This window comes from Chlorocebus sabaeus, chromosome 15 (genome assembly GCF_047675955.1).
Source record: "Chlorocebus sabaeus isolate Y175 chromosome 15, mChlSab1.0.hap1, whole genome shotgun sequence".
NCBI lineage: Eukaryota > Metazoa > Chordata > Mammalia > Primates > Cercopithecidae > Chlorocebus > Chlorocebus sabaeus.
In genome coordinates this window covers 91874995-91897923 of record NC_132918.1, presented here as the reverse complement: position 1 = coordinate 91897923, position 22929 = coordinate 91874995, and the positions used below count along the sequence as shown (strand labels likewise).

Genomic DNA, 22929 nt, shown 5'->3' with positions numbered 1-22929 from the left:
ACAACAAATGCTTATAGCTTTGGCCCAGCCATTCTAATTCTGGGAATTCCCTCACAGTAAATACAGACGTTATTCATTGCAGTACAGTTTATAGGAAATGACCTAAATTTCAATGGAAGATTGAATATAGCATAATACACCCACTAAAAGGTGGGAGGATATATAAACAATTTACTTAGATATTCACAGAAATGGGTAATATTGGTGGCCTGTTATAGAGACACCAGGTGGCTGTGAGACAGGTCTTGAGAGGAAGACATTTTCCTTTATGCCCTTTTTGTACTTTATGGATATTAAACTGTGGGAATATATTGATTTCATTTGATGTGATTTTTTGAAACAGGGTCTGGCTCTGTCACCCAGGCTGGAGTGCAGTGACATGGTCTCAGCTCACTGAAACCTCCACCTCCCAGGCTCAAATGATCCTCCCATTGCAGCCTCCTAAGTAGCTGGGACTACAGGTACACACCACCATGCCCGGCTAATTTTTGTACTTTTTGTAGAGATGGGGTTTCACATGTTGCCCAAGCTAGCTGTATTTTATGTATTTATTTATTTACTTATTTATTTGAGATGGAGTCTTGCTCTGTCACCCAAGCTGGAGGGTGGTGATATGATCTAGGCTCATGCAACCTCTGCCTCCCAGGTTCAAGTGATTCTCCTGCCTCAGCCTCCCAAGTCACTGGGATTACAGGCGAAAGCCACCATGCCGGGATAATTTTTGTATTTTTATATTCGTATCCCATGTTAGCCAGGCTGGTCTCAATCTCCTGACCTCAAGTGATCCGCCTGCCTTGGCCTCCCAAAGTGCTGGGATTACAGGCGTGAGCTACCGCGCCCAGCCCAGGCTGGTTGTATTGATATTATAATACAGGAAATAAAAATTTTACATTAAATATACCAATCCAATGGAAAACTAAGAATTAATTTAACGGATTTAAGAGTCAGAAAGGTCATAGCTCAAGCTTTCCAACCAGCTTTCTTCCTCTGTAACCTTAACTTCCTTATGCCTCGGTTTTCTCATCTATGAGAAAAAGCAGGCCGGGTACAGGAGCTCACACCTGTAATTGCAGCACCTTGGGAGACCAGGGCAGGAGGACTGCTTGAGCCCAGGAGTTTGAGACCAGCCTGGGCAACACAGTGAAACCCTATCTCTATTAAAATTATTTTTTACTGCCACCATGTGTCAACTAAAAAAAAGAAGAAAAAAATTATTTTTAAAAAGATAATTTTTAATAAGACAAAGCAAAATAAAACAAAATCTGAGCATATAATCCCCCTTCTATATCCCAGAAGTCACTGCATTGGCTCTATGCCTATTAAAAAATAATACATTAAAAAGATTTTTGGGCCAAGCATGGTGGCTCACGCCTGTAATCCCAGCACTTTGGGAGGCCGAGGCAGGCGGATCACCTGAGATCAGCAGTTGAGGCCACCCTGGCCAATATGGTGAAACCCTGTGTCTACTAAAAATACAAAAATTAGCTGGGCATGGTGGTGGGCGCCTGTAATCCCAGCTACTCGGGAGGCTGAGGCGGGAGAATCTCTTGAACTCGGGAGGCGGAGGTTCCAGTGAGCTGAGATTGTGCCACTGCATTCCAGCCTGGGAGACAGAGCGAGACTCTGTCTCAAAAAAAAAAAAAAAAAAAAAAATCTTTTTTTGAAGTATCCCAGAAGTCATGTCCATGAAGTAACTAACATACCTCCATTTTTCCTAAACAAGTCCAGAGGGGCTACAATCTCACACTATTTGATCCTGAAACACAAGGGATACAATATGCAAATTAAGACTATTTTGTTGTTTCCTTGCTACTAGATAGCATAGAGCAGGGAAATTTTCCCATTGCCTGGATGGTGGCAATAGCACAGAAGGCTGTTGATCAAGTGGCTGCCTGCAGCACAGCTAATCATCCTAGGTTAGGCCAGGTAGATCACTGAACCTTTTCTTAGACCAATCCCAGATGCTCCTCTTGCTCTCTCCAGTGCTTCCCCAGCCTACCAACGTCTCAACTGGCCACCATTCCATCCCACCTTTGGCAAACCCAGGCTGACATATTAACCAAACGGCCAGAAGGGGTCACTGTGGAACTAGTCTGGGAAGAAAGTTAGCGTTAGCCATTCTTTTACCAAGTGGCTATTGGCCAGGATAACCACACCCCTGATTTAATGTATATTATAGTACATATAATCATATTTATATAAATTATATCCTTTTAATATAATGTTTAATGTTTCTATTATATAATGTAATATAATACATATTTGATATCATTTATATATTATGCATATATTTTATATATATATTTTTATATATATATATATTTTTTGAGATGGAGTCTCACTCGGTCGCCCAGGCTAGAGTGCAGTGGCGTGACCTCGGCTCACTGCAACCTCCGCCTCCCAGGTTCAAGTGATTCTCCTGTCTCAGCCTCCTCAATAGCTGGGATTACAGGCATGTGCCACTACGCCCAGTTAATTTAATGATCTCTTTGGATGTATTTATTCTTCCAAATACCTACCACTGAAACATTCTGTTCCTAACAGATTTCCATTGCCCTTCATACTCTCCCTTTTCCTTCCTTTCTCTGAGTTAAACTATTGCTGATTTTTTTCATCTTCCAAAAGATTCCCAGAGCTGACCTTCTTGTCTCTCAAATATTTGTTTTTCTCTAAGTGGAGAATCTTCTCCTAGATTATACAACCTCCCTCATAAAAACCTGGGGAGCAGGAGGGAGGTGTTGAAACTTCCCCAGAGCGTGTGCATTCTTTATTGCTTTATTTCTTGTCCTGCGCTGGCATAAATGCAGTTAGCTGCTTGGTGATTTAACATACAACAGTCAGACAAAATGAGATCTAAGAGAAAACCCAGAGTTCAAATTAAGCTGGCAAATTTATAGGCTAATTTGTGGCAGTTTGTTCCACCAAAAATACAATTATTTTGCTGAAGGCCTTCTATTCTAATGCTTACAAGGAGTAGCACCATTCCAGGGTGAGGTTTTAGCTACAATTCTATCCCACTAATTATCTGTTTTACTGTAGGGGAGCCTTCTTCACTTCTTAGTTGCTATGGGCTATAACTGCTTTATGTACATAATGAAGAAACAATAAAGTAGATAATCTTGAAAACGACTTATTTGTAAAATTCTATAATTCTAAAATTTAAAAAAATTATACTAGTCAGGACTTGTTAATTTTACAAGCTTTAAAACTTGGAAACAGGCCCGGCACGGTGGCTCACTCCTGTAGTCCCAGCGACTCGGGAGGCTGAGACTCGAGAACTGCTTGAACCCAGAAGGGAAAGCTGCAGTGAGCTGAGATCACGCCACCGAACTACAACCTGGTTGACAGAGCAAGACTCTGTCTCAACAACAAAACAAAACAAAACAAAAGACCAACTAGGAAACAGTACACATATTTTCAAATTTTATGTACCACAAACGATATACGGACAAATTAGCAACAAACTGGGTAATGCAACCCATCGGATCAAATCTAAATGAATAGCTGATTGTAAATGTGTATCATTAGAGAGTATGTAAAAAGTTCTTGCTTTCAACAGCCTCTATTATCACATCTGAATGGGAACCCTGAACTATCTTCTGGCGTTTTGAAGTGAGACCTGGCTACCATTACACTCTGATTCATAGTCTTTGGTTTTCCTTGTCATTTTACCCTGCCTCCAGGAGCCTACCTATTACCCAAATAAGGGAAGCCAAACTGAAAAATCTTATCATGGAATCAGAGGGTTGTGATCAATATGAACTATATCTAAACATTTTTTCAAAAAGAAAGGATTCTCTGGAATTAGCCTCCTTTTTGTTGAGGACCCAAAAACCACAATATGTATACCCAAGATAAGGCCAAGGGATAAGTGTTAAAATTCCCAGTATTGGCCGGGCGCAGTGGCTCACGCCTGTAATCCCAGCACTTTGGTAGGCTGAGATGGGTGGATCACGAGGTCAAGAGTTTGAGACCAGCCTGGCCAACATGGTGAAACCCCATCTCTACTAAAAATACAAAAATTAGCTGGGCGGGGTGGCGGTCACTTGTAATCCCAGCTACTCGGGAGGCTGAGGCAGAAGAATCGCTTGAACCCGGGAGGCAGAGGTTGCAGTGAGCCAAGATTGCGCCACTGCACACCAGCCTGGGCAACAGAGTGAGACTCTGCCTCAAAAGAAAAAAAAATCCCAGTATGACACTGTACCTCACTTCTATTTGTTTTTTTGTTTGTTTTGAGACAGGGTCTCACTCTGTCACCCAGGCTGGAGTGCAGTGGGTTCACGTAATTCTTGTGCCTCAGCCTCCCGAGTAGCTGGGACTACAGGGGCCTGCCACCACGCCTGGCTAACTTTTGTATTTTGAGTAGAGACAGGGTTTCACCATGTTGGCCAGGCTGGTCTCAAACTCCTGTCCTCAAGTGATGATCCACCCGCCTCGGTCTCCCAAAGTGCTGGGATTACAGGTGTGAACCACCACTCCTGGCCCACTTCTATTTGTATTTCACTGTTCTTTAGTTACAACAGAAAGCAAACATACCAATACAATTAAGAAGTAACCATAAATATACTAAATGCACAGATTTGTGGCTATAACTCCCTCTTATTCCCTGGTGTCTGCCTGAGTCTTAGTTCAGCCCTATATCTACAGGGTAGAAAGAACACTTAGTATAGTAATCAGAAGAAGTGAAAAAGGATTGGAAAAAAAAGGAGAATGGGGGAATTTACAGAGAAGAAAGAATATTTGCTGTAAGACTTTGTATTCATAACAAATGCTCTTGGAAGTTTCTTTTCACAGTGATCTCTAAAACCAACTGCCCCACATAAGAAAAGCATCTTGAATATATGTTAGTAATTTATGTGGTCAAAAACTGCTAATTAATGATGTAAATTAAGCATACAAATAAAGAGCAAGGGCTTTGAAAATAAAGTATTTTTTAGAACCTGGAAAATTATAATATCAGTAAAAATAAAATTAAGTGATGAGCATCTCCCAACCAGGGATATTTTTGTTCTCTATCAATCGGCAGCATCATAGCCAGCTGACAGAGCGTAGAGAGGTGGTGGGGAATTCTGAAGGCTATGAAGAATGTGACAGCCTGACATATGATTTGGACTTTATAGAAACAGATAAGATCATAACTCAGCTCAGGCTAATATAACATCGTATTGTTTCTGTTTTACTATACCTCATACCTACAACAACAGCCCAGGAAACAGGTGTATAATAATAAGAAAAAAATGAAAGTTTATGGAGTGGAGTTACCCTTCTAAATGGAACATCAAGGCAGGTGGGAAGAACCCCTTCACCGCTGGCCTTTACAAGCAATCAGAGGGAAGTATGTAGAGAGCAGGTGTGTATTTGATAAACACAATGGAATGCTAAAAACAATAGTAAAACAACAAATTAAGTAGGTATTTACTTACAAGGAGTTCCTCTGCTGGCTTCCTCCATAGTTACCCTGACATAGGGCTTACTAAAGTCAACTTCAATTTCATCAGAAAAAGGAGCTGGTTTCCGTAAGCCCTTAAGAGAAGGAAAGTGAAGGAAAAGAAAGTTCAACTCAATGGCATACACTGTAATACTAAAAAAAAAAAAGGCAGCTTTAAAGACAAATCAGTTATTCAATATGATGTGATTAAAATTCTTCCTAAAACATTGTAACATAAGAAAGAAGGAAAAAACGGTATTCCAAACTGACAAATGAAAGTTGCAACCTTTTACAAAATGGGTAAATTATGGCATGAAAAATAAATGTCTTCCTGGTGACTTCAGGTTCACACTGAGCAATCTGGCTGGGAGTCCAAGCACGGTCCCAACTAATGGGGTCCAGAATGATGGCTCCTCTGCAGCAAGGCAAAACAGCCACCCCTATATCATGTGACAAATTGCCAAGTTCCTAAGTGCATTTTCTTCATTTTCTTTTTTTTTTTTTGAGACAGTCTCGCTCTGTCACCCAGGCTGGAGCGCAGGGGCATGATCTCGGCTCACTGCAACCTCCACCTCCCGGGTTCAAGCGATTCTCCTGCCTCAGCCTCCCGAGTAGCTGAGATTACAGGTACCCGCCACCGCGCCCAGCTAATTTTTGTATTTTTAGTAGAGACAAGGTTTCGCCATATTGGCCAGGCTAGTCTTGAACTCCTGAGCTCAAGTGATCCTCCCACCTTGGCCCTCCCACAGTACTGGGATTACAGGCGTGAGCCACTTTGCCTGACCCATAAGTGCATTTTCACACCACTTCCACTAGGAGACTGGGAAGGCAAACAGCTCCTGGGTGCTTTATTGAGTGTAACTATCACTGTGTAGTGCTTGACACTGTCAATACGTTCTAATGCTCCTAACACCCTGTAAGGCAAGAAGTACTATAATCGGTATCCTCAACTTAAGGATGAGAGAAACGAGGCAGGGCACAGTGGCTCACGACTGTACTTCCAGCACTTTGGGAGGCTGAGATGACCAAATCACCTGAGGTCAGGAGTTCGAGACCAGCCTAGCCAACATGGTGAAACTCTATCTCTACTGAAAATACAAAAATTACAGTGGTGCACCTATAATTCCAGCTACTTGGGAGGCTGGGGCAGGACCATCACTTGAACCCAGGAGGCAGAGGTTGCAGTGAGCTGAGATAGCACCACTACACTTCAACCTGGGCCACAGAGCAAGACTCAGTCTCAAAAAAAAAGGATGAGAGAAAGGAGATTCAGAGAAGTTATGTAAATTGTACGTAGTTACTCAGAGGCCAAGCTGAAATTATTATGCAGGCATGTTGATCTATTATAGATGGCTTCATTTAAGAAATTCTGTTATTCCCGTCTGTAATCCCAGCATTTTGGGAGGCTGAGGTGGGTGGATCACGAGGTCAGGAGATCGAGACCATCCTGGTTAACACAGTGAAACCACGTCTCTACTAAAGATAGAAAAAATTAGCCGGGTGTGCTGGTGGGCACCTGTAATCCCATCTACTCTGGAGGCTGAGGCAGGAGAACTGCTTGAACACGGGAGGCAGAGGTTGCAGTGAGCCAAGATCACGCCATTGCACTCCAGCCTAGGCGACAGGGCAAGACTCCATCTCAAAAAAAAAAAAGAGTCTTTGTTATTCCTAAATATTTTATTCTACTTGATGCTGTTGTGAATGGAATTGTTTTCTTAATTTTATTTTTGGATTGTTCCTTGATATTATGTAACACTGCAATTGATTTGTATTTGTGTTTGTGTAATTGAAATTTTCTGTATATTGATCTTATGTTCTATGATTTTGCTAAAGCTAATTCTCAGTTCTAGTATCAGCTGTTGTTTCATAGATTCCTTAGCATTTTCTACATATAATCATATCATGTTGTCTGTGAATAAAGACAGTGTTGCTTATTCTATTCCAATCTGGATTTTTCTTTTCTTTTTTTTTTTGAGAGGGTCCAGCTCTGTTGCCCAGGCTGGAGTGCACTGGCGCCATTTCGGCTCAATGCAACCTCCCCCTCCCCGACTCAAGTGATCCTCCCGCCTCAGCCTCTCAGGTAGCTGGGACTACAGGCACGCACTACCCAACATGCAGCTGATTTTTTATTCTTGTAGAGACAAGGTCTCACTATGTGCCTGGGCTGGTTTCAAACTCCTGGCCTCAAGCAGTCATTCCACCTTGGGCTCCCAAAGTGCGGAGGTTATAGGCGTGGGCCACCGCACCCGGCTAATTTTTTGTATTTTTTAAAAATTCAGTCTCCATAGAGACTGTCAAAAATCGCCAATGCTGATGACATTGCAAGTTGTCACAGAGGGGTACTGGGAAAAGTTTTCAAGGAGTAATAACTGCGCCTCGGATAAACGCCAGTGGTCACTGTGCAAAGCTCTTTTATTACTGCCGCTGTGCAAAGCTCTTTTATTACTGCCGCTGTGCAAAGTTATTTTTTTTTAATTATTATTTTTTTAGAGATGGGGTTTTGCCATGTTGCCCAGGCTGGTCTCAAACTCCTGGACTCAAGCGATCCACCCAGTTCAACCTCCCAAAGTGCTGGGATTACAGGTGTGAACCATTGCACCTGGCCTGGCTTTTTTTTTTTGAGGGAGTTTCACTCTTATTGCCCAGGCTGGAGTGCAATGGTGCGATCTCAGCTCACCGCAACCTCTGCCTCCCAGGTTCAAGCAATTCTCCTGCCTCAGCCTCCCAAGTAGCTGGGATTACAGGCACGTGCCACCACACCCGGCTAATTTTAACTTTGTATTTTTAGTAGAGAAGGGGTTTCTCCACGTTGGTCAGGCTGGTCTCGAACTCCCGACCTCAGGTGATCCGCCCACCTTGGCCTCCCAAAGTGCTGGGATTACAGGCGTGAGCCACCATGCCCGGCCTCTGGCCTGGAATTTTTGACTATAGTTTGTTTCTTGTAATGTTTTTGTCTGGCTTTGATATCTGGCCTCACAAAACAGGTTGTGAAGTATTCTCTTTACCTTATTTTGGTGTAAGATTCGTATCATTTATTCCTTAAATGTTTTTGTGGGTTTTGTAAAGACAGGTTCTCACTCTGCCTCCGAGGCTGAAGCGCGGTGGCACGATCATAGCTCTCTGCAGCCCCCGATTCTGGGGCCCACGCAGTTCTCTCACCTCAGCTTCTCTAACAGCTAGGACTACAGGCGGGCACCACCACACCCAGCTAACTTTTTAACTTTGGGCCTGGACTTGTCTTTGTAAGAAGATTTTTAATGACTAATTCCTTTTTTTTTCTTTTTTAACTTGACATAGGTCTATTAAGATTTTCTACTTTGTCTTGGTTAGTTTTTGTAATTTGTCTCTTTCTAGGAAATTGTCTATTAAATTGTCAAAAATTTTGGCATGAAATTGTTCCCTTATAATCCTTCTAATTTCTGTATGGCTATAGTGATGCTCAGTTCTAAAAAGATCATATCGTGATTGGGCTGAATCAAGAGACTGTGAAGATCAGATAAGTGTAGATTTTAAAATTATTTTAACATTAAAACACGTTTTTGTTTGTTTGTTTGTTTTGGTTTGGTTTGTTTTGGCTGGGTGCAGTAGCTCACGCCTGTAATCCCAGCACTTTGGGAGGCCCAGGCTAGTGGATTGCTTGAGCCCAGGTGTTCAAGACCAGCCTGGGCAACATGACAAAACCCTGTCTCTACAAAAAACACAAACATTAGCCGGGCGCGGTGGCGTATGCCTGTAGTCCCAGTTACTTGGGAAGCTGAGGTGGCAGGGTTGCTTGAGTCAGGGAGGCAGGGGTCACAGTGAGCTGAGATTGCCCCACCACATTCCAGCCTGGGCAACAGAGCAAGACCCTGTCTCCAAAAAAAAAAAAAAAAAAAATCACTTATATAAGTTTAGTTAAGATATACTTAATGATATAAATGGAAACATTCTTTTTTTTTTTTTTGAGGTAAAGTGTTGCTCTGTCGCCCAGGCTGAAGTGCAGTGGTGCGAGCTCGGCTCACGGCAACCTCCACCTCTCAGTTTCAAGTGATTCTCGTGCCTCAGCCTCCCAACTAGCTGGGATTACAGGCATGCACCACCACACCTGGCTAATTTCTGTATATTTAGTAGAGACAGGGTATCACCATGTCGGCCAGGCTGGTCTTGAACTCCTGGCCTCAAGTGATCCGCCCACTTCGGCCTCCTAAAGTGCTGGGATTACAGGCTTGAGCCACCACGCCCAGCCAAGACATTCATTTTTAGATATGTGTGTGTGTTGTTATTCTTTGGAATACTTTTAAAAATAGAACCAAGGACCTAGATACTAATCAAAACCACAAGGAGATACTATTTCATATCATCCAGGATGGCTACGAGCAAAAAGACAGGCAATAACAGTCTCGGTAAGGATGTGAAGAAGTTAGACCATCTTACATTGCTACTGTGAATATAAAATAATGTGCAGCTTTGGAAAACGGTTCTTCAAAATGTTAAACAGAATTACAATATGACCCAGAAATTATACTACTAGGTATACACCCAAGATAACTGAAAACATATATTAAGAAAAAAAAACTATGTAGGGCACAGTAACTGATGCCTGTAATCCCAGCACTCTGGGAGGCCGAGGCGGGTAGACCACCTTAGATCGGGAGTTCGAGACCAGCCTGGCCAGCATGGTGAAATCCTGTCTCTGCTAAAAATACAAAACTTAGCCAAGTGGGGTGGTACATGCCTGCAATCCTAGCTACTTGGGAGGTTGAGGCAGGAGAATTGCTTGAACCCAGGAGGTGGAGGTTGCAGTGAGCTGAGATTGTGCCACTGTGCTCACTGGGAGACAGAGAAAGACTCTGCCTCAAACAAAAACAAAAACAAAAACAGAAACAAACAAACAAAAAACTTATACATGAAAAATGTTCACACACTTGCATTACTCGTAATAGCCAAAAAGTAGAAACAACCCAAATGTCCATCAATGAATGTATAAACAAATGGTATGTCCATACAATGGAATATTTTTATTTACCTATAAAAAGGAATAAAGTACTGATACATGCTACCACCTGGATGGATATTGAAAACATTATGCCAAACAAAGGAAGTCGGACACAAAAGGCCACATATTGTATGATTTCATTTACGTTAGATGTTCAGACTAGGCAAAGCTGTAGAGACAGAAAGCAGATGAGTGGTTGCCAGGAGGTAGCTGGAGGGGAAATAGGGAATGACTGCTAATGAATACAGGGGGTTTCTTTTTGTGGTGATGGAATGTTCTGGAATTAAATAGTTGTGATGGTTATACAACAGTATGGCTAGACTATAAACTACTGACTTATATAATTTAAAATGGTTAAAATAATGAATTTTATGTTATGTGAATTTTACCCAAATTTTAAAAGATATATTGGCCACGTGTGGTGGCTCACACCTGTAATCCCAGCACTTTGGGAGGCTGAGGTAGGTAGATCATGGGGTCAGGAGTTCGAGACCAGCCTGACCAACATGGCGAAATCCTGCCTCTACTAAAAATACAAAAATTAGCTGGGCACTGTGGTGGGCGCCTGTCGTCCCAGCTACTCCGGAGGCTGAAGCAGGAGAATTCCTTGATCCCGGGAGGTGGAGGCTGCAGTGAGCCGAGATCACGCCACTGCACTCCAGCCTGGGCCACAGAGCAGAACTCCATCTCAAAAAAAAAAAAAAAAAAGGTATTTTACATATCTTATCTTTCACAACTGTTTCTTCAGTCTTTCTCACATTCTGTGTCTATTCCCAGGTAGAAGACAAATACAGCTGTCCTTCCTGGCTGGGGTGTGTGCTGAACCCGTTTCTCCTAAGTATAGGGAGTGAAACTAACACTGTGCCGCTATAATAAACCAGCAAAATCTTTTTTTCTAGAGTTGTTTCCAGCTAGAAAAGGTAGTATTTTTTAAAACACTGTGTTATTCTCAAAGAACAGTGTCTCTAGAAGCTGAGGTTTATAAAAGTAGGACTAAATATGTCTATGTTCTCCTAAAATACATCTCATTCATTTTAACCTCAAGGGAACCCCACAGTATTGCTTTCAAGCCTTAAGACTATCTGGTAGCGAGGTATAAATGAAAGAGCATGAGGTTAGAACTTGAAAAATTTAGATTAAATCCCAACTCTATCATTTAATAGCTGTGAAATCACAGCAAGTTTCTAAAGCTTTCATTTCATCTTCCACAAAATAGAAAACAATACCTGCCCTACCAGTTTACTATGAGGATTAAACAAAGTAGCATCTGCAAAGTAATTAGCACAATGTATCACAAAAGCAGGCACTCAACAAATTTGTCACTAGCTCATTTCCTCTTGTATCCTATAGAACACAGATTTCAGCATGCTAACAAGATTAACCTCTATTAATCTAAGAGGTTAGCTTCTAAAATGCTATATAAACTTTCCAAATGTATGCAGCTAAAAGTTATAATGGCAATCAACAGTCTCCAAATTATGAATTGTCTCTGAATGCAATATTGCTTCCATAACAACTTTTTCCAGACTATATTCACACACATTATTTCACTATTTCTCAAAATTTCAGTGCAAACGAGAGATTCTAGCATCCACACTAACAGGAAAATGGACATAATTCAAATAATATGAGACTAGAATTTGATATTGTCTTCCCAGTACACTTTTTACTTTCTAAGGATTCTTTTTTTTGCTTTTTTTTTTTTTTGAGACAGAGTCTCACTCTGTCACCCAGGCTGAAGTGCAGTGGCACAATCTTGGCTCACTGCAACCTCTGCCTCCCGAGTTCAAGCCATTCTCCTGCCTCAGCCTCCTGAGTAGGTGGGACTACAGGCGTGCGCCACCACACCCCACTAATTTTTTTTATATTTTTAGTAGAGACGGGATTTCACCATGTTGGCCACGCTGGTCTCAAACTCCTGACCTCGTGATCTGCCCTCCCTGGCCTCCCAAAGTGCTAAGATTACAGGCATGAGCCACTTGCGCCCAGCCGGATATATATTAAGATAAGCTAAATGTCTTATGTTTTATAAATACTTTTGTGATCCTTTTGATTGAACCTTTAGAAACATCGGTATCAATAAATGATTTATACTTATAGACAAAATAGCCATAAAGTTTTTCCTTCTTAACTCTTTTGTCTCTTTTCTATCCATTTCATCCCGACCCGCCAACCCAGGTATCTAATACTTGGTGATCCTTCCTATTCCTTTCTTTACTTGCAAGAAAAGTGCTTTTCTAAAGCTAGGTGTGGTGGTCCACGCCTGTCACCTCAGCACAGGGAGGCAGAGGCAGGCGGACAGCTTGAGCCCAGGAGTTTAAGACCTGCCTGGGCAACACAGCAGGTCTCCAACCCTTCTTTTTTTTTTTTTTTTTTTTTTTTGAGACGAAGTCTTACTCTGTTGCCCAGGCTGGAGTGCAGTGGCACAATCTCAGCTCACTGCAAACTCCACCTCCCAGGTTCAAGCTATTCTCCTGCCTCAGCCTCCTGAGTGGCTGGGATTACAGGCACCCACCACTGCGCCCAGCTAATTTTTGTATTTTTAGTAGGGACAAGGTTTTGTCATGTTGGCCAGGCTGATCTCGAACTTCTGACCTCAGGTAATCCACACAACTCGGCCTCCCGAAGTGTTGGGATTACAGGCGTGAGCCACTGTGCCTGGCCTGCGAGTCCCCATTAAAAAAAAAAAAAAAAAAAAAAAGTTAGTGAGCTCTAGGCTATAGAATTCTAATCTATGCTCACATCTCATAAAAGGAAGGTCTTGTTTATCTTTACACCTCTACCACCTACTGCCATACTAGCGCATTGTAAATATGCAATAAAGGTCGGGCGCGGTGGCTCACGCCTGTAATCCCAGCACTTTGGGAGGTCGAGGTGGGCAGATCACGAGGTCAGGAGATTGAGACCATCCTGGCTAACATGGTGAAATCCCGTCTCTACTAAAAAATACAAAAAATTAGCCAGGCATGGTGGTGGACGCCTGTACTACCAGCTACTCGGGAGGCTGAGGCAGGAGGAGAATGGCGTGACCCCAGGAGATGGAGCTTGCAGTGAGCCGAGATCACACTGCTGCACTCCAGCCTGGGTGACAGAGCCAAGACTCCGTCTCAAAAAATAAATAAATAAACATGCAATAAAATCTTGCTTACTCAACCCAAATGTCAACTGGGGAATTAATAACTAAAAAGTAGCATGTGATATATGATGGAACGTTATTTGCCAATAAAAAAAAATTGAAGTACTGGCCAGACGTGGTGGCTCACACCTGTAATCTCAACACTTTGGGAGGCTGAGGTGGGCGGATGACCTGAGGTCAGAAGTTTGAAACCAGCCTGAGAAACATGGTAAAATTAGCCAGGAGTGGTGGTGCCTGCATAGTCCCAGTTACTCGGGAGGCTAAGGCAGGAGAATCATTTGAACCTGGGAAGCCGTGAGCACGCCACTGCACTCCAGCCTGGGCAACAGAACGAGACTCTGTCTCAAAAAAATTAAGTACTTATAGATGTTGCAATATGAATGAATCTTCAAAACATGTTCAGCGGAAGAAGCCAGCCCCAAAAGACCACATACTGTATGATGTCATTTGTATGTAACGCCCAGAACAGGCAAATCCACAGAATCAAAAGGCAGGTTAGTGGTCTCCAGAGGCTGGAGAGACTGGGGGAAAACGGGGAGTGACTGCTCCTGAGTAGACACCTTCTCTCTGGGGTGATAAAAATATCCCAGGCCAGGCCTGGTGCCTCACGCCTGCAATCCCACACTTTGGCAGGCTGAGGCAGGAGAATCGCTTGATCCAGGAGACTGAGAGCACCCTGGGTAACGCTGTGAGACCCCATCCCTACAAAAGCAAATTTAAAAATTAGCCAGGCATGGTGATGTGCACCTATATTCCCAGCTACGTGGGTGGCTGAGGTGAGAGGACGGTTTGAGCCCAGAAAGTTGAGGCTGCAGTGAACTATGATCACACCACTGCCCTCCAGCCTGGGTAACAGACCAAGGCCCTGTCTCAAAAAAATAAAGAAAAAAATTCTAAAACTGGTCATGGTGATGGCTGCACAACTCTGTGACTAAACTAAAAACCACTGAATTGTATACTGTAAATGATATGTCAGTTATAACTCAACAAAGCTGTTAAAAAAAAGAAAAAAGTCTTGTTTTTGTTATAGCGTTCAAAGGAGATTCAGAGTGAGAAAGTACAGGCGTACAGTGAGATGACAGGCACATTTACTAGCAGACGCCCCTCCTCACCAACGTTGGTCCAGGCTGTTGGGTGGCTCTTCGACCATTCGCCTGTGCTAAATAGCCTGTGTGTTTCAGGGAGGAATGTGGAACAGGCAGCAAGTCACTGAACTGATTTCACATGAATAGATGAAACAAAGGAATTTAAAGCATTGACTCCCCAGAAGAATTTAAAAAAATAAAAATAAAAAAAAGACTCCCCAGACTTTAAAGACCAAGAAATTTAAGTTTTCTCAGAGCTCATTCCACTGAAAAGACTGACTTCCTTTGCTCTATTCCTAGCTACAGTGATTGGCTGATTAGCTGACAGTATCACCTATTTGGTTATAACTTGTTCCTGCTCCAAGTGATGCTGCTGAATTGGTACCACCATTTCTTCAATCTGAATTCTCTAAGAAATATTCAGAAACCAACAATGCCCTGTTTTGTTGATTGCTGAGTCATTTTCTGAGCTTATTTACTATAGTATGCAGAATAACGCCCCCCTACAGATGGCCACACCCATTCCCTGGAGCCTGTGACTGTTTTACCACACAGGGCAAAAGAGACTGTGCAGGCCAGGCACAGTGGCTCACGCCTGGTAATCCTAGCACTGTGGGAGGCCGAGGTAGGAAGACTGCTTGAGCTCAGGAGTCCAAGACCAGCCTGGGTAACATAACCCTTACTCTAAAAATAAAAATAAAAATTGTAAGCCAGGCATGGCGGTGGGCACCTGCAATCCTAGCCACTTGGGAGGCTGAGGCAGGGAAATCACTTGAACCCAAGAGGCAGAGGTTGCAATGAACTGAGATCGCGCCACTGCACTCCAGCCTGGGCGACAGAGCGAGACTCTGTCTCAAAAATACAAATACAAATAAAAATAGTAAAGAAGCTTTGCAGATATGATTAAATAAAGGATTTGAAGGACAGGAAGATTATTCTGGTTTATCTGGGTACACCTAAGGTAATCACAAGAGTCCCTGTAAGTGAAAAGGGAGTAGGACATTCAGAATCTGCAGGAGATATGGCAGAAGCAATGGTCAGAGTGATGTAAGCACTGGCTGGTGCCAAGCGCTAAGCAATATGGGGACCCTCTAGAAGCTGGAAAAGGCAAGAAGACGGACTTTCCCCTGGATGCTCCAGCTCTGCCAACACCCTGATTTTAGTCCTCTGAAACCCATTTCAGATTTCTGATATCCAGAAATGTAAGATAATTCATTTGTATATTTGTATTATGGTAATTTGTTACAAATGCAACAGGAAACAAATATATATACTTGCCCTTATGATCAATATCAGCTGCAGGCATTTGTTTATTTGTGGGGTATTATTTGCTTTTATTGCTCAAGACAGAGCATTCACTTGGAATAACTATTAATTGCTTCAGAATAGATTTTTCCCTTTGGGCTGGGAAGCTCTAGAACTAACCAGTGGAAACTGAGTTTGATCAATGGCTAATGGTCAATATAGGTAAAGAAACATACAATTCTGTCACTGGGATTTTGAAACACAGATTTCATAATAATATTAACAACAGTAGCTTCAATTGTGTATAAGTGTTCTCTGACATGTTTTTATTATGGAAAGTTTTAGAAGGGTAGCAAGCTGAGACAAGGTAGGCAGTGTGGAATGGGGTCTTTCATCTAAGGTTTGGCAATAATGAGGAAATACAGAGATACATTTCCAGAGATAAAGGAGCATAAGGTAGGCATAAATGGAAAAAGGTTCTCATTCAAGATATAACTAGTAATAGAATGGAGGAATGATATAGGGAGAAAAAACAGTAGAAAAAACGCACTAGACACGAGATGATGTGAAGATCAAAACACTGCCTAGAGCCCCAATTTTTCTATTTTATTAGTTTTATTTATTTATTTATTTACTTATTTTTTATTTTTATTTTTATTTTTGAGACAGGGTCTCTCTCTGTTGCCCAGGCTGAAATGCAATGGCACGATCTTGGCTCACTGCATCCTCCGCCTCCCGAGTTCAAGCAATTCTCCTGCCTCAGCCTCCCCAGTAGCTGGGATTACAGGCATGTGCCATCACGCCCGGCTAATTCTGTATTTTTAGTAGAGAGGGGGTTTCACCATGTTGGTCAGGCTGGTCTTGAACTCCTGACCTCGGGTGATCCACCCACCTCAGCCTCCCAAAGTGCAGGGATTACAGGTAAGAGTCACCGCACCTGGCCATATTTCAATAGTTTTAGCCTAATACACACGCAACTTTCATATTTTCCTAACATTTCTTTTTCTAAATCCAGTGTAAAGCTTCTACAACTGAGCTGAGTCATAATCTAGTAAAAAGGCAGATTTCCAGTGACTGTGAAATACACCTACTATTCCTTCTTTTCATTATTTCAGAAGACGTGTAACACTGATATCATCAACGCTGTATCGGTTTCTACCCTCCCCCTGCCGGGTTCGTCTCCACTTACTACTGCACAGCGCTGCACTTTGAAAGGAACCCCATCTTCCTCTGTTGCCCCGTTGGGTCCAGGCGCCTCTTTCCTCCTCTTCCTTGCATTGACTTTGGCTGAACACTGTGCATCCATCTTCTTTTAACTGGTCATAGAAAGTGAAAACAAACATTTTCTCATTGGGGTGGGAAAAGAGTTTGTCACCAGTATTTCCGAAATGTTGACAAGGATACACTCAGCAAAATATCAGTTCTATAGCATGTACTTCACCAAGATGAGCCAATGGCATCTGGCAAAAACAACGAAGCTTCACAAAACACAGGCTCCAGTAGAAATACTGAAATGCCTCTCTGTGGAACAACGGCCACAATGAATTGCCTGAAGTTGGAAGTCATTCCCCCTCATAGTGCAGCCTACATACTAACTGCTAATTTTAAACCCTGATTGCATGCAAAAGATTGGAATAATTTGTCTGAGAAAGACAGTTACATAGACTCTCCCACTACCCTCCATATCATCGATACGACAGGTATAAGGCAATGTGAAGGCATGACTGGTGCAGGTAGAGAAAAGAGCCTTTTGTAAAGGGATGGCTCTCAACAAGTCCTGGATTAACAAAACATGGATTTCTTAACTCTATTTTATTTTTTTAAGACAGGGTCTCACTCTGTTGTCCAGGCTGGGGTGCAGTGGTATGATCTTGGTTCACTGCAGCTTCAACCTTGTCAGCTCAAGTGACCCTCTTGCCTCAGCCTCCCAAGCAGCCAGGACTCAGGCACGTGCCACCACACACAGCTTTTTTTTTTTTTTTTTTTTAAGAGACAGGCCTCGCTATGTTGCCCAGGCTGGTCTTGAAATCCTGGCCTCAAGGGATCCTCCTGTCTCAAACTCACAAAGACTTGGGATTATACACATGAACCACCGCACGAGTTGATGTCTTAACTCTAAATGCTCTACAGATTTCAGTGACCACTTCACCAAGGTTAGTTCTATGAAAGTTGTAGAGCAGCATAACGGTTTTTATTTCCTTTTTTATTACTTTTTTTTTTTAAGGGATGGGGTCTTGCTAGGTTGTCCAGGCTGGAGTGCAGGAGCTACTCATAGTCACAATCAGAGCACACTGTAGCCGCAAACTCCTGAGCTCAAGCAATCCTCCCACCTGAGCCTCCAGAATAGCTAGGGCCAGTATAATGTCTTTAAAATGTCCTTCTCCTTCTTTTCTTTTTTTTTTTTTTGAGAAAGAGTCTCACTTTGTCACCCTGGCTAAGTACAATCGCACGATCTCGGCTCACTACAACCTCCACCTCCTGGTTTCAAGCAATTCTCCTGCCTCAGCCTCCTGAGTAGGTGGGACTACAGGCACCCACTCCCACGCCAGCTAATTTTTTGTATTTTTAGTAGAGACGGGGTTTCACTATGTTGGCCATGATGGTCTTGAACACCTGACCTCGTGATCCACCTGCCTTGGCCTCCAAAAGCGCTGGGATTACAGGCATGAGCCACTGCGCCCAGCCAATTTTTGTATTTTTAGTAGAGACAGGGTTTTGTCATGTTGGCCAGGCTGGTCTTGAACTCCTGACCTTAGGTGATCCACCCACCTCGACCTCCCAAAGTGCCGGAATTACAGGTGTAAACCACTGCACCTGGCCCTTCCCCTTCTTTTCTCAGTACTCATTTCCCTTTCCTCTTTCAGGGTCTTAACACCTCAAGCTTGTTCACAGTTTCCAGCTATTAAAACTCCCTCAGGGATTCTCCTTCCCCCAAAGGTAAGCTTATTTATTATTGGCTCATTTAGCAGACAGCTTCTAGCAACTAGCTATTACAGCAAAGTTCTGAATATTCTATATTTCATGTTTATGTCACAGAATACTTGGGGTGTCGCTTTGCCAGCCAGAAACCTCTGTGGCCAGTGGCGCCTTTGCCTGAGTTTTGCTCAGGCCCTCTGGGCCCATTCCGTCCACTCAGCCTGGCAGGCTACGCTCAGCTCGTGTCACCAGCACAGATTCCATGCACGCCAAGGGCAAGCCAGGCACGGAGCAGCAAACAGTGCACAGGCAAGTGAACACAGGCTCCGGCCACTGTGCACAGCCAGGCACACCAGCTGCCAGGGGGTGGGCAGCTCCAGGCGCCAGCTCCCTGAGAGGCTGCAGCTGAACCAGGCATACCACAAGCAGCTTCCAATGCAGGCACTGGGGAACATGGTGGTGCCCAGAAGCTTGGAGATGCTAGGAACCACAGAGCTCCAAAGAGGGGGTCACAGCCCAGGCTCAGGGAGCTCCTAGGTCTGGGCTTCCCAAAGGGCTGCAACTCTTCTCTTCTCTCTCTCCTCTCTTGTCTCTTTCTCTTGCTCACAACGTGGCAAGTGGTGGGTGGGGGGAGCTGGGGACATATTTCAGCTCTGTTTGTTACAGCTCTTTCAGTCCTGCCATTTGGTGGATCCCGAGTTCTAGTCCCACGTCCAGGAAGAATGAGGTACATGGACAACTGAAGGATAAGCAAGGTGAAGAGGTGCTTTGTTGAGCAACACAATAGTTCTCAGGAGACCCCAAGTGGGTAGCTCCTTTCCACAGCAGGTCGTCCCAGCATCTGTGCAGTCCTCAGCGGAGAGGGGACCAAAAGTGGATAGCTCCTATCTGAAGGCAGGTCATCCTTTTGTCTCCGCAGCCCTCAGTGGAGAGGAGAGCTGGAGTGGGAAGCTCCTATCCGCAGTCCGCCGTCCTGTCAAGTCTGGCTGAGTCCACGGTTTTCATGGGCTTCAGAGGGGAGGAAGTACATGCTGATTGGCCCATTGGGAAGCCATGGGCAGCCTGGAAAAAGCACCATAAGTTCTCACTCCAGTCCACAGAACTGGCAGCCTGGGCCCCAGGCTTCAGGCCATCCCTGGTTTGAAGGTGGGGATTCACCAGGGACCCGCCCATTTCCGCCTAGGAGCCTGTCTGCCTCCTGCTGCTATCAAGGCACCCTGGCTATTCGTGCCAAGGGGCGCCTGCAGGCCTGCATGAAGCTGCCCTCAGCTCCGCCTTGGCCTCCCCTCCTGTGCTCCTGGACACCCAAAATGTAGACGGGGCCAAGGCAGCAGGGGGCTGGCGTGTCAGCGCTGCCCCTAGCACATGCACACCCAGCCAGGTCATGACAGTGCCCAGGCTTGGCCTCAACTTTGCTCCAAAATCAGAGCGGGCACCAGGATCAGAGCGGGCACCAGGATCAGAGCGGGCACCAGGAGCAAGGAGAGGCCAGGCAGTGGGAGCAGGCACTTCAAGCTTGCAGGGGCAGGGGAGGTTCCTGGGCCCCCAAAAGCACAGGGATGCCCAGGTATGTAGCCACGGCTGCTCCTGCCCCGCCAACCTGGAAGCAGGCAGGGTTTCCACCTATTCCTGGCTCCCACTGGCTCCATGGGGTGTGCAGTGCAGACCATGCCTCCCCGCCTGCAGCTGGCATCATGGCAGTAGCCCATCCAGACAGGCCACCGCTGCCATCATTTAGATGTTGGCTTTTTAGCTCCCTGCAGGGATAGCTGCATTTTTCTTGAGTAATAAAATTTGAACAAATAAATTACTTTCTTGATACTGATGAAATTTTAGGAATCAGCCCGAAATTGGGGGTAGGGGAACCTCTATGATCAACTGTCATCTCTGCACAGGATACGGTTCAGAGAAGAATCTTCAGAACAGGTGGAAAACAAAGGCCAGAGAGAATGAGGACAGTCTACTCTGCCCTACTGCCTCTCATAAGCCTGACTGAGATGTTCATCTAAACAACTGCAATTGTGCCTTACTTTCTTTTCTCCGGCTAAATTCCAAGTGGCAATATGACAAGATCTACAAGAAACCTGGCCTGATTCTTAGAGACTGAAGGTGGCACCCCATGAGTCATGGCTAAGTGTTAGGCCAACATCAAAAAATGTCAGAGTCCAAAGTGAAAGATGAGCACCACCTAGAAACATCCTTTCCTCACAAATGCAAATTACAATGGAGGAAGGGTACTGTACACTGGACTCTAAGTTCTTCCAGAGACAATGGTCAGAGCTTGCCTTCGCTATTGTTATTAACGATTCTTTCATAATATTCAGAGGTCAGTACTCTCATCTCCATGGTCTGAGTGAACTACTCAAAATGCCTAATCCATCCAATTAATGACAGTTTTCTAATTTGCACATCTAATTTGCACAGTACTCTTCTGTAAGTATCTGCTCAATTCTTCTAAGTGTAAAGACACAAAATCCACTATGAGAAATATAATCAGCAATTTGGCATCAGGCTGAAGTCAATAATATCGGGCAGTCAAAAATATGAGTACTTGACGCCGAGACGAGCAGATCACGAGGTCAGGAGATCGAGACCATCCTGGCTAACACGGTGAAACCCCGTCTCTACTAAAAAAAATACAAAAAACTAGCCAAGCGAGGTGACGGGCGCCTGTAGTCCCAGCTACTCGGGAGGCTGAGGCAGGAGAATGGCATGAACCCGGGAGGCGGAGTTTGCAGTGAGCTGAGATCCGGCCACTGCAATCCAGCCTGGGCGACAGAGCAAGACTCTGTAAAAAAAAAAAAAAAAAGAGTACTCACTGTTTTACAAAGTACTGTATCATAATTTTTAAGTACAAACTGAACCTGGAGGACATTATGCTAAGTGAAATAAGCCAGACAAGAAAGACAAATACCACAAATGATCTCACTTATTTGTGGAATCTAAAAGAGTGGAACTCACAGAAGTACAGAGTAGAATGGTGGTTACGAGAGACGGACAGAAGAGGGTGGAGAGTGAAAAGGGAGATGTTGAGTACAAAAATTCAGTTTTGAAAGGAGAAATAGGACGGGCACGGTGGCTCACACCTGTAATGCCAGCACTTTGGGAGGCTGAGGCGGGTGGATCACGAGGTCAAGAGATCGAGACTATCCTGGCCAACATGGTGAAACCTGTCTCTACTAAAAGTACAAAAAATTAGCTGGGCGTGGTGGCGCGTACCTGTAATCCCAGCTACTCAGGAGGCTGAGGCAGTAAAATCGCTTGAACTCAGGAGACAGAAGTTGCAGTGAGCCAAGATCACGCCACTGCACTCCAGCCTGGCAACAGAGCGAGACTCCGTAACAACAACAACAAAAGGAGAAGTAAGCTGCAGAGATCTATTGCACAGAATGGTGACAATAATAAATAATAATGTGGCTGGGCGTGGTGGCATAAACAATTATTAATCATCAATTTAAAAAATTAAAGGCCAGGCGCAATGGCTCACGCCTGTAATCCCAGCATTTTGGGAGGCTGAGGTGGAGGATCACCTCAGCTCAGGAGTTCGAGACCAGCCTGTGCAACATGGTGAAACCCCATCTCTACAAAAATACAAAACTTAGCCAGACTTGGTGGTGCATTCCTGTAATCCCAGCTACTCGGGAGGCTGAGGCGGGAGGATTGCTTGAACCCAGGAGGCAGAGGCTGCAGTCAGCCAAGATCGCACCACTGCATTCCAGCCTGGACAACAGAGCAAGACTCCATCTCGAAAAATGGAAAAAAAAAAAAATTAAGTACAAACGATTTTCTCAAGGAGGCTTCAATTAAGGCATGGAAAACACACACAGAGCTCTACCTCAAAAATATTTTTGATATTGGTATCCGAGAAGATGTTAAAAAAATGTTTATGATATAAAAACGCTCTTCAGGATTCTAAAACCATGGGGTGAAAGTTTGCTGAAGAACAGGATATTTGCAGTTTGCAAAGTATCTCCCCATAGATTACTTATTAATTACAAAGGAGGGGCTGGGCACAGTGGCTCACATCTGTAATCCCAGCACTTTGGGAGGCCAAGGCAGTCAGATCACTTGAGCCTAGGAGTTCAAGACCAGCCTGGGCAACATAGAACTGATCTCTACAAAAAAACTGACCAGGTGTAGTGGC

At 44.0% G+C, this 22929-nt stretch overlaps 1 protein-coding gene across 6 annotated transcripts in view; it reads right to left on the bottom strand.

Moving 5' to 3' along the window:
- The window catches only part of PCYT1A (phosphate cytidylyltransferase 1A, choline), a 69924-nt gene that overhangs the window by 36554 nt on the left and 10441 nt on the right, over nucleotides 1-22929 (bottom strand). For 4 of the 6 annotated variants that reach the window (XR_012095636.1, XR_005241968.2, XM_038003132.2 and 1 more), the window contains 2 exons: nucleotides 17059-17185; nucleotides 5424-5523 (listed from right to left, as the gene is read on the bottom strand). Coding sequence is in view for 4 of the 6 variants with exons in the window: in XM_038003132.2 (XP_037859060.1) it covers nucleotides 5424-5523; nucleotides 17059-17175 (217 nt within the window). In the remaining 2 variants the exon portion in view is untranslated. Of the gene's footprint in view, nucleotides 1-5423; nucleotides 5524-17058; nucleotides 17186-19205; nucleotides 19848-22004; nucleotides 22103-22929 lie in introns of all 6 variants that reach the window. The other 2 variants (XM_073023786.1, XM_073023787.1) reach the window with 2 other exon arrangements.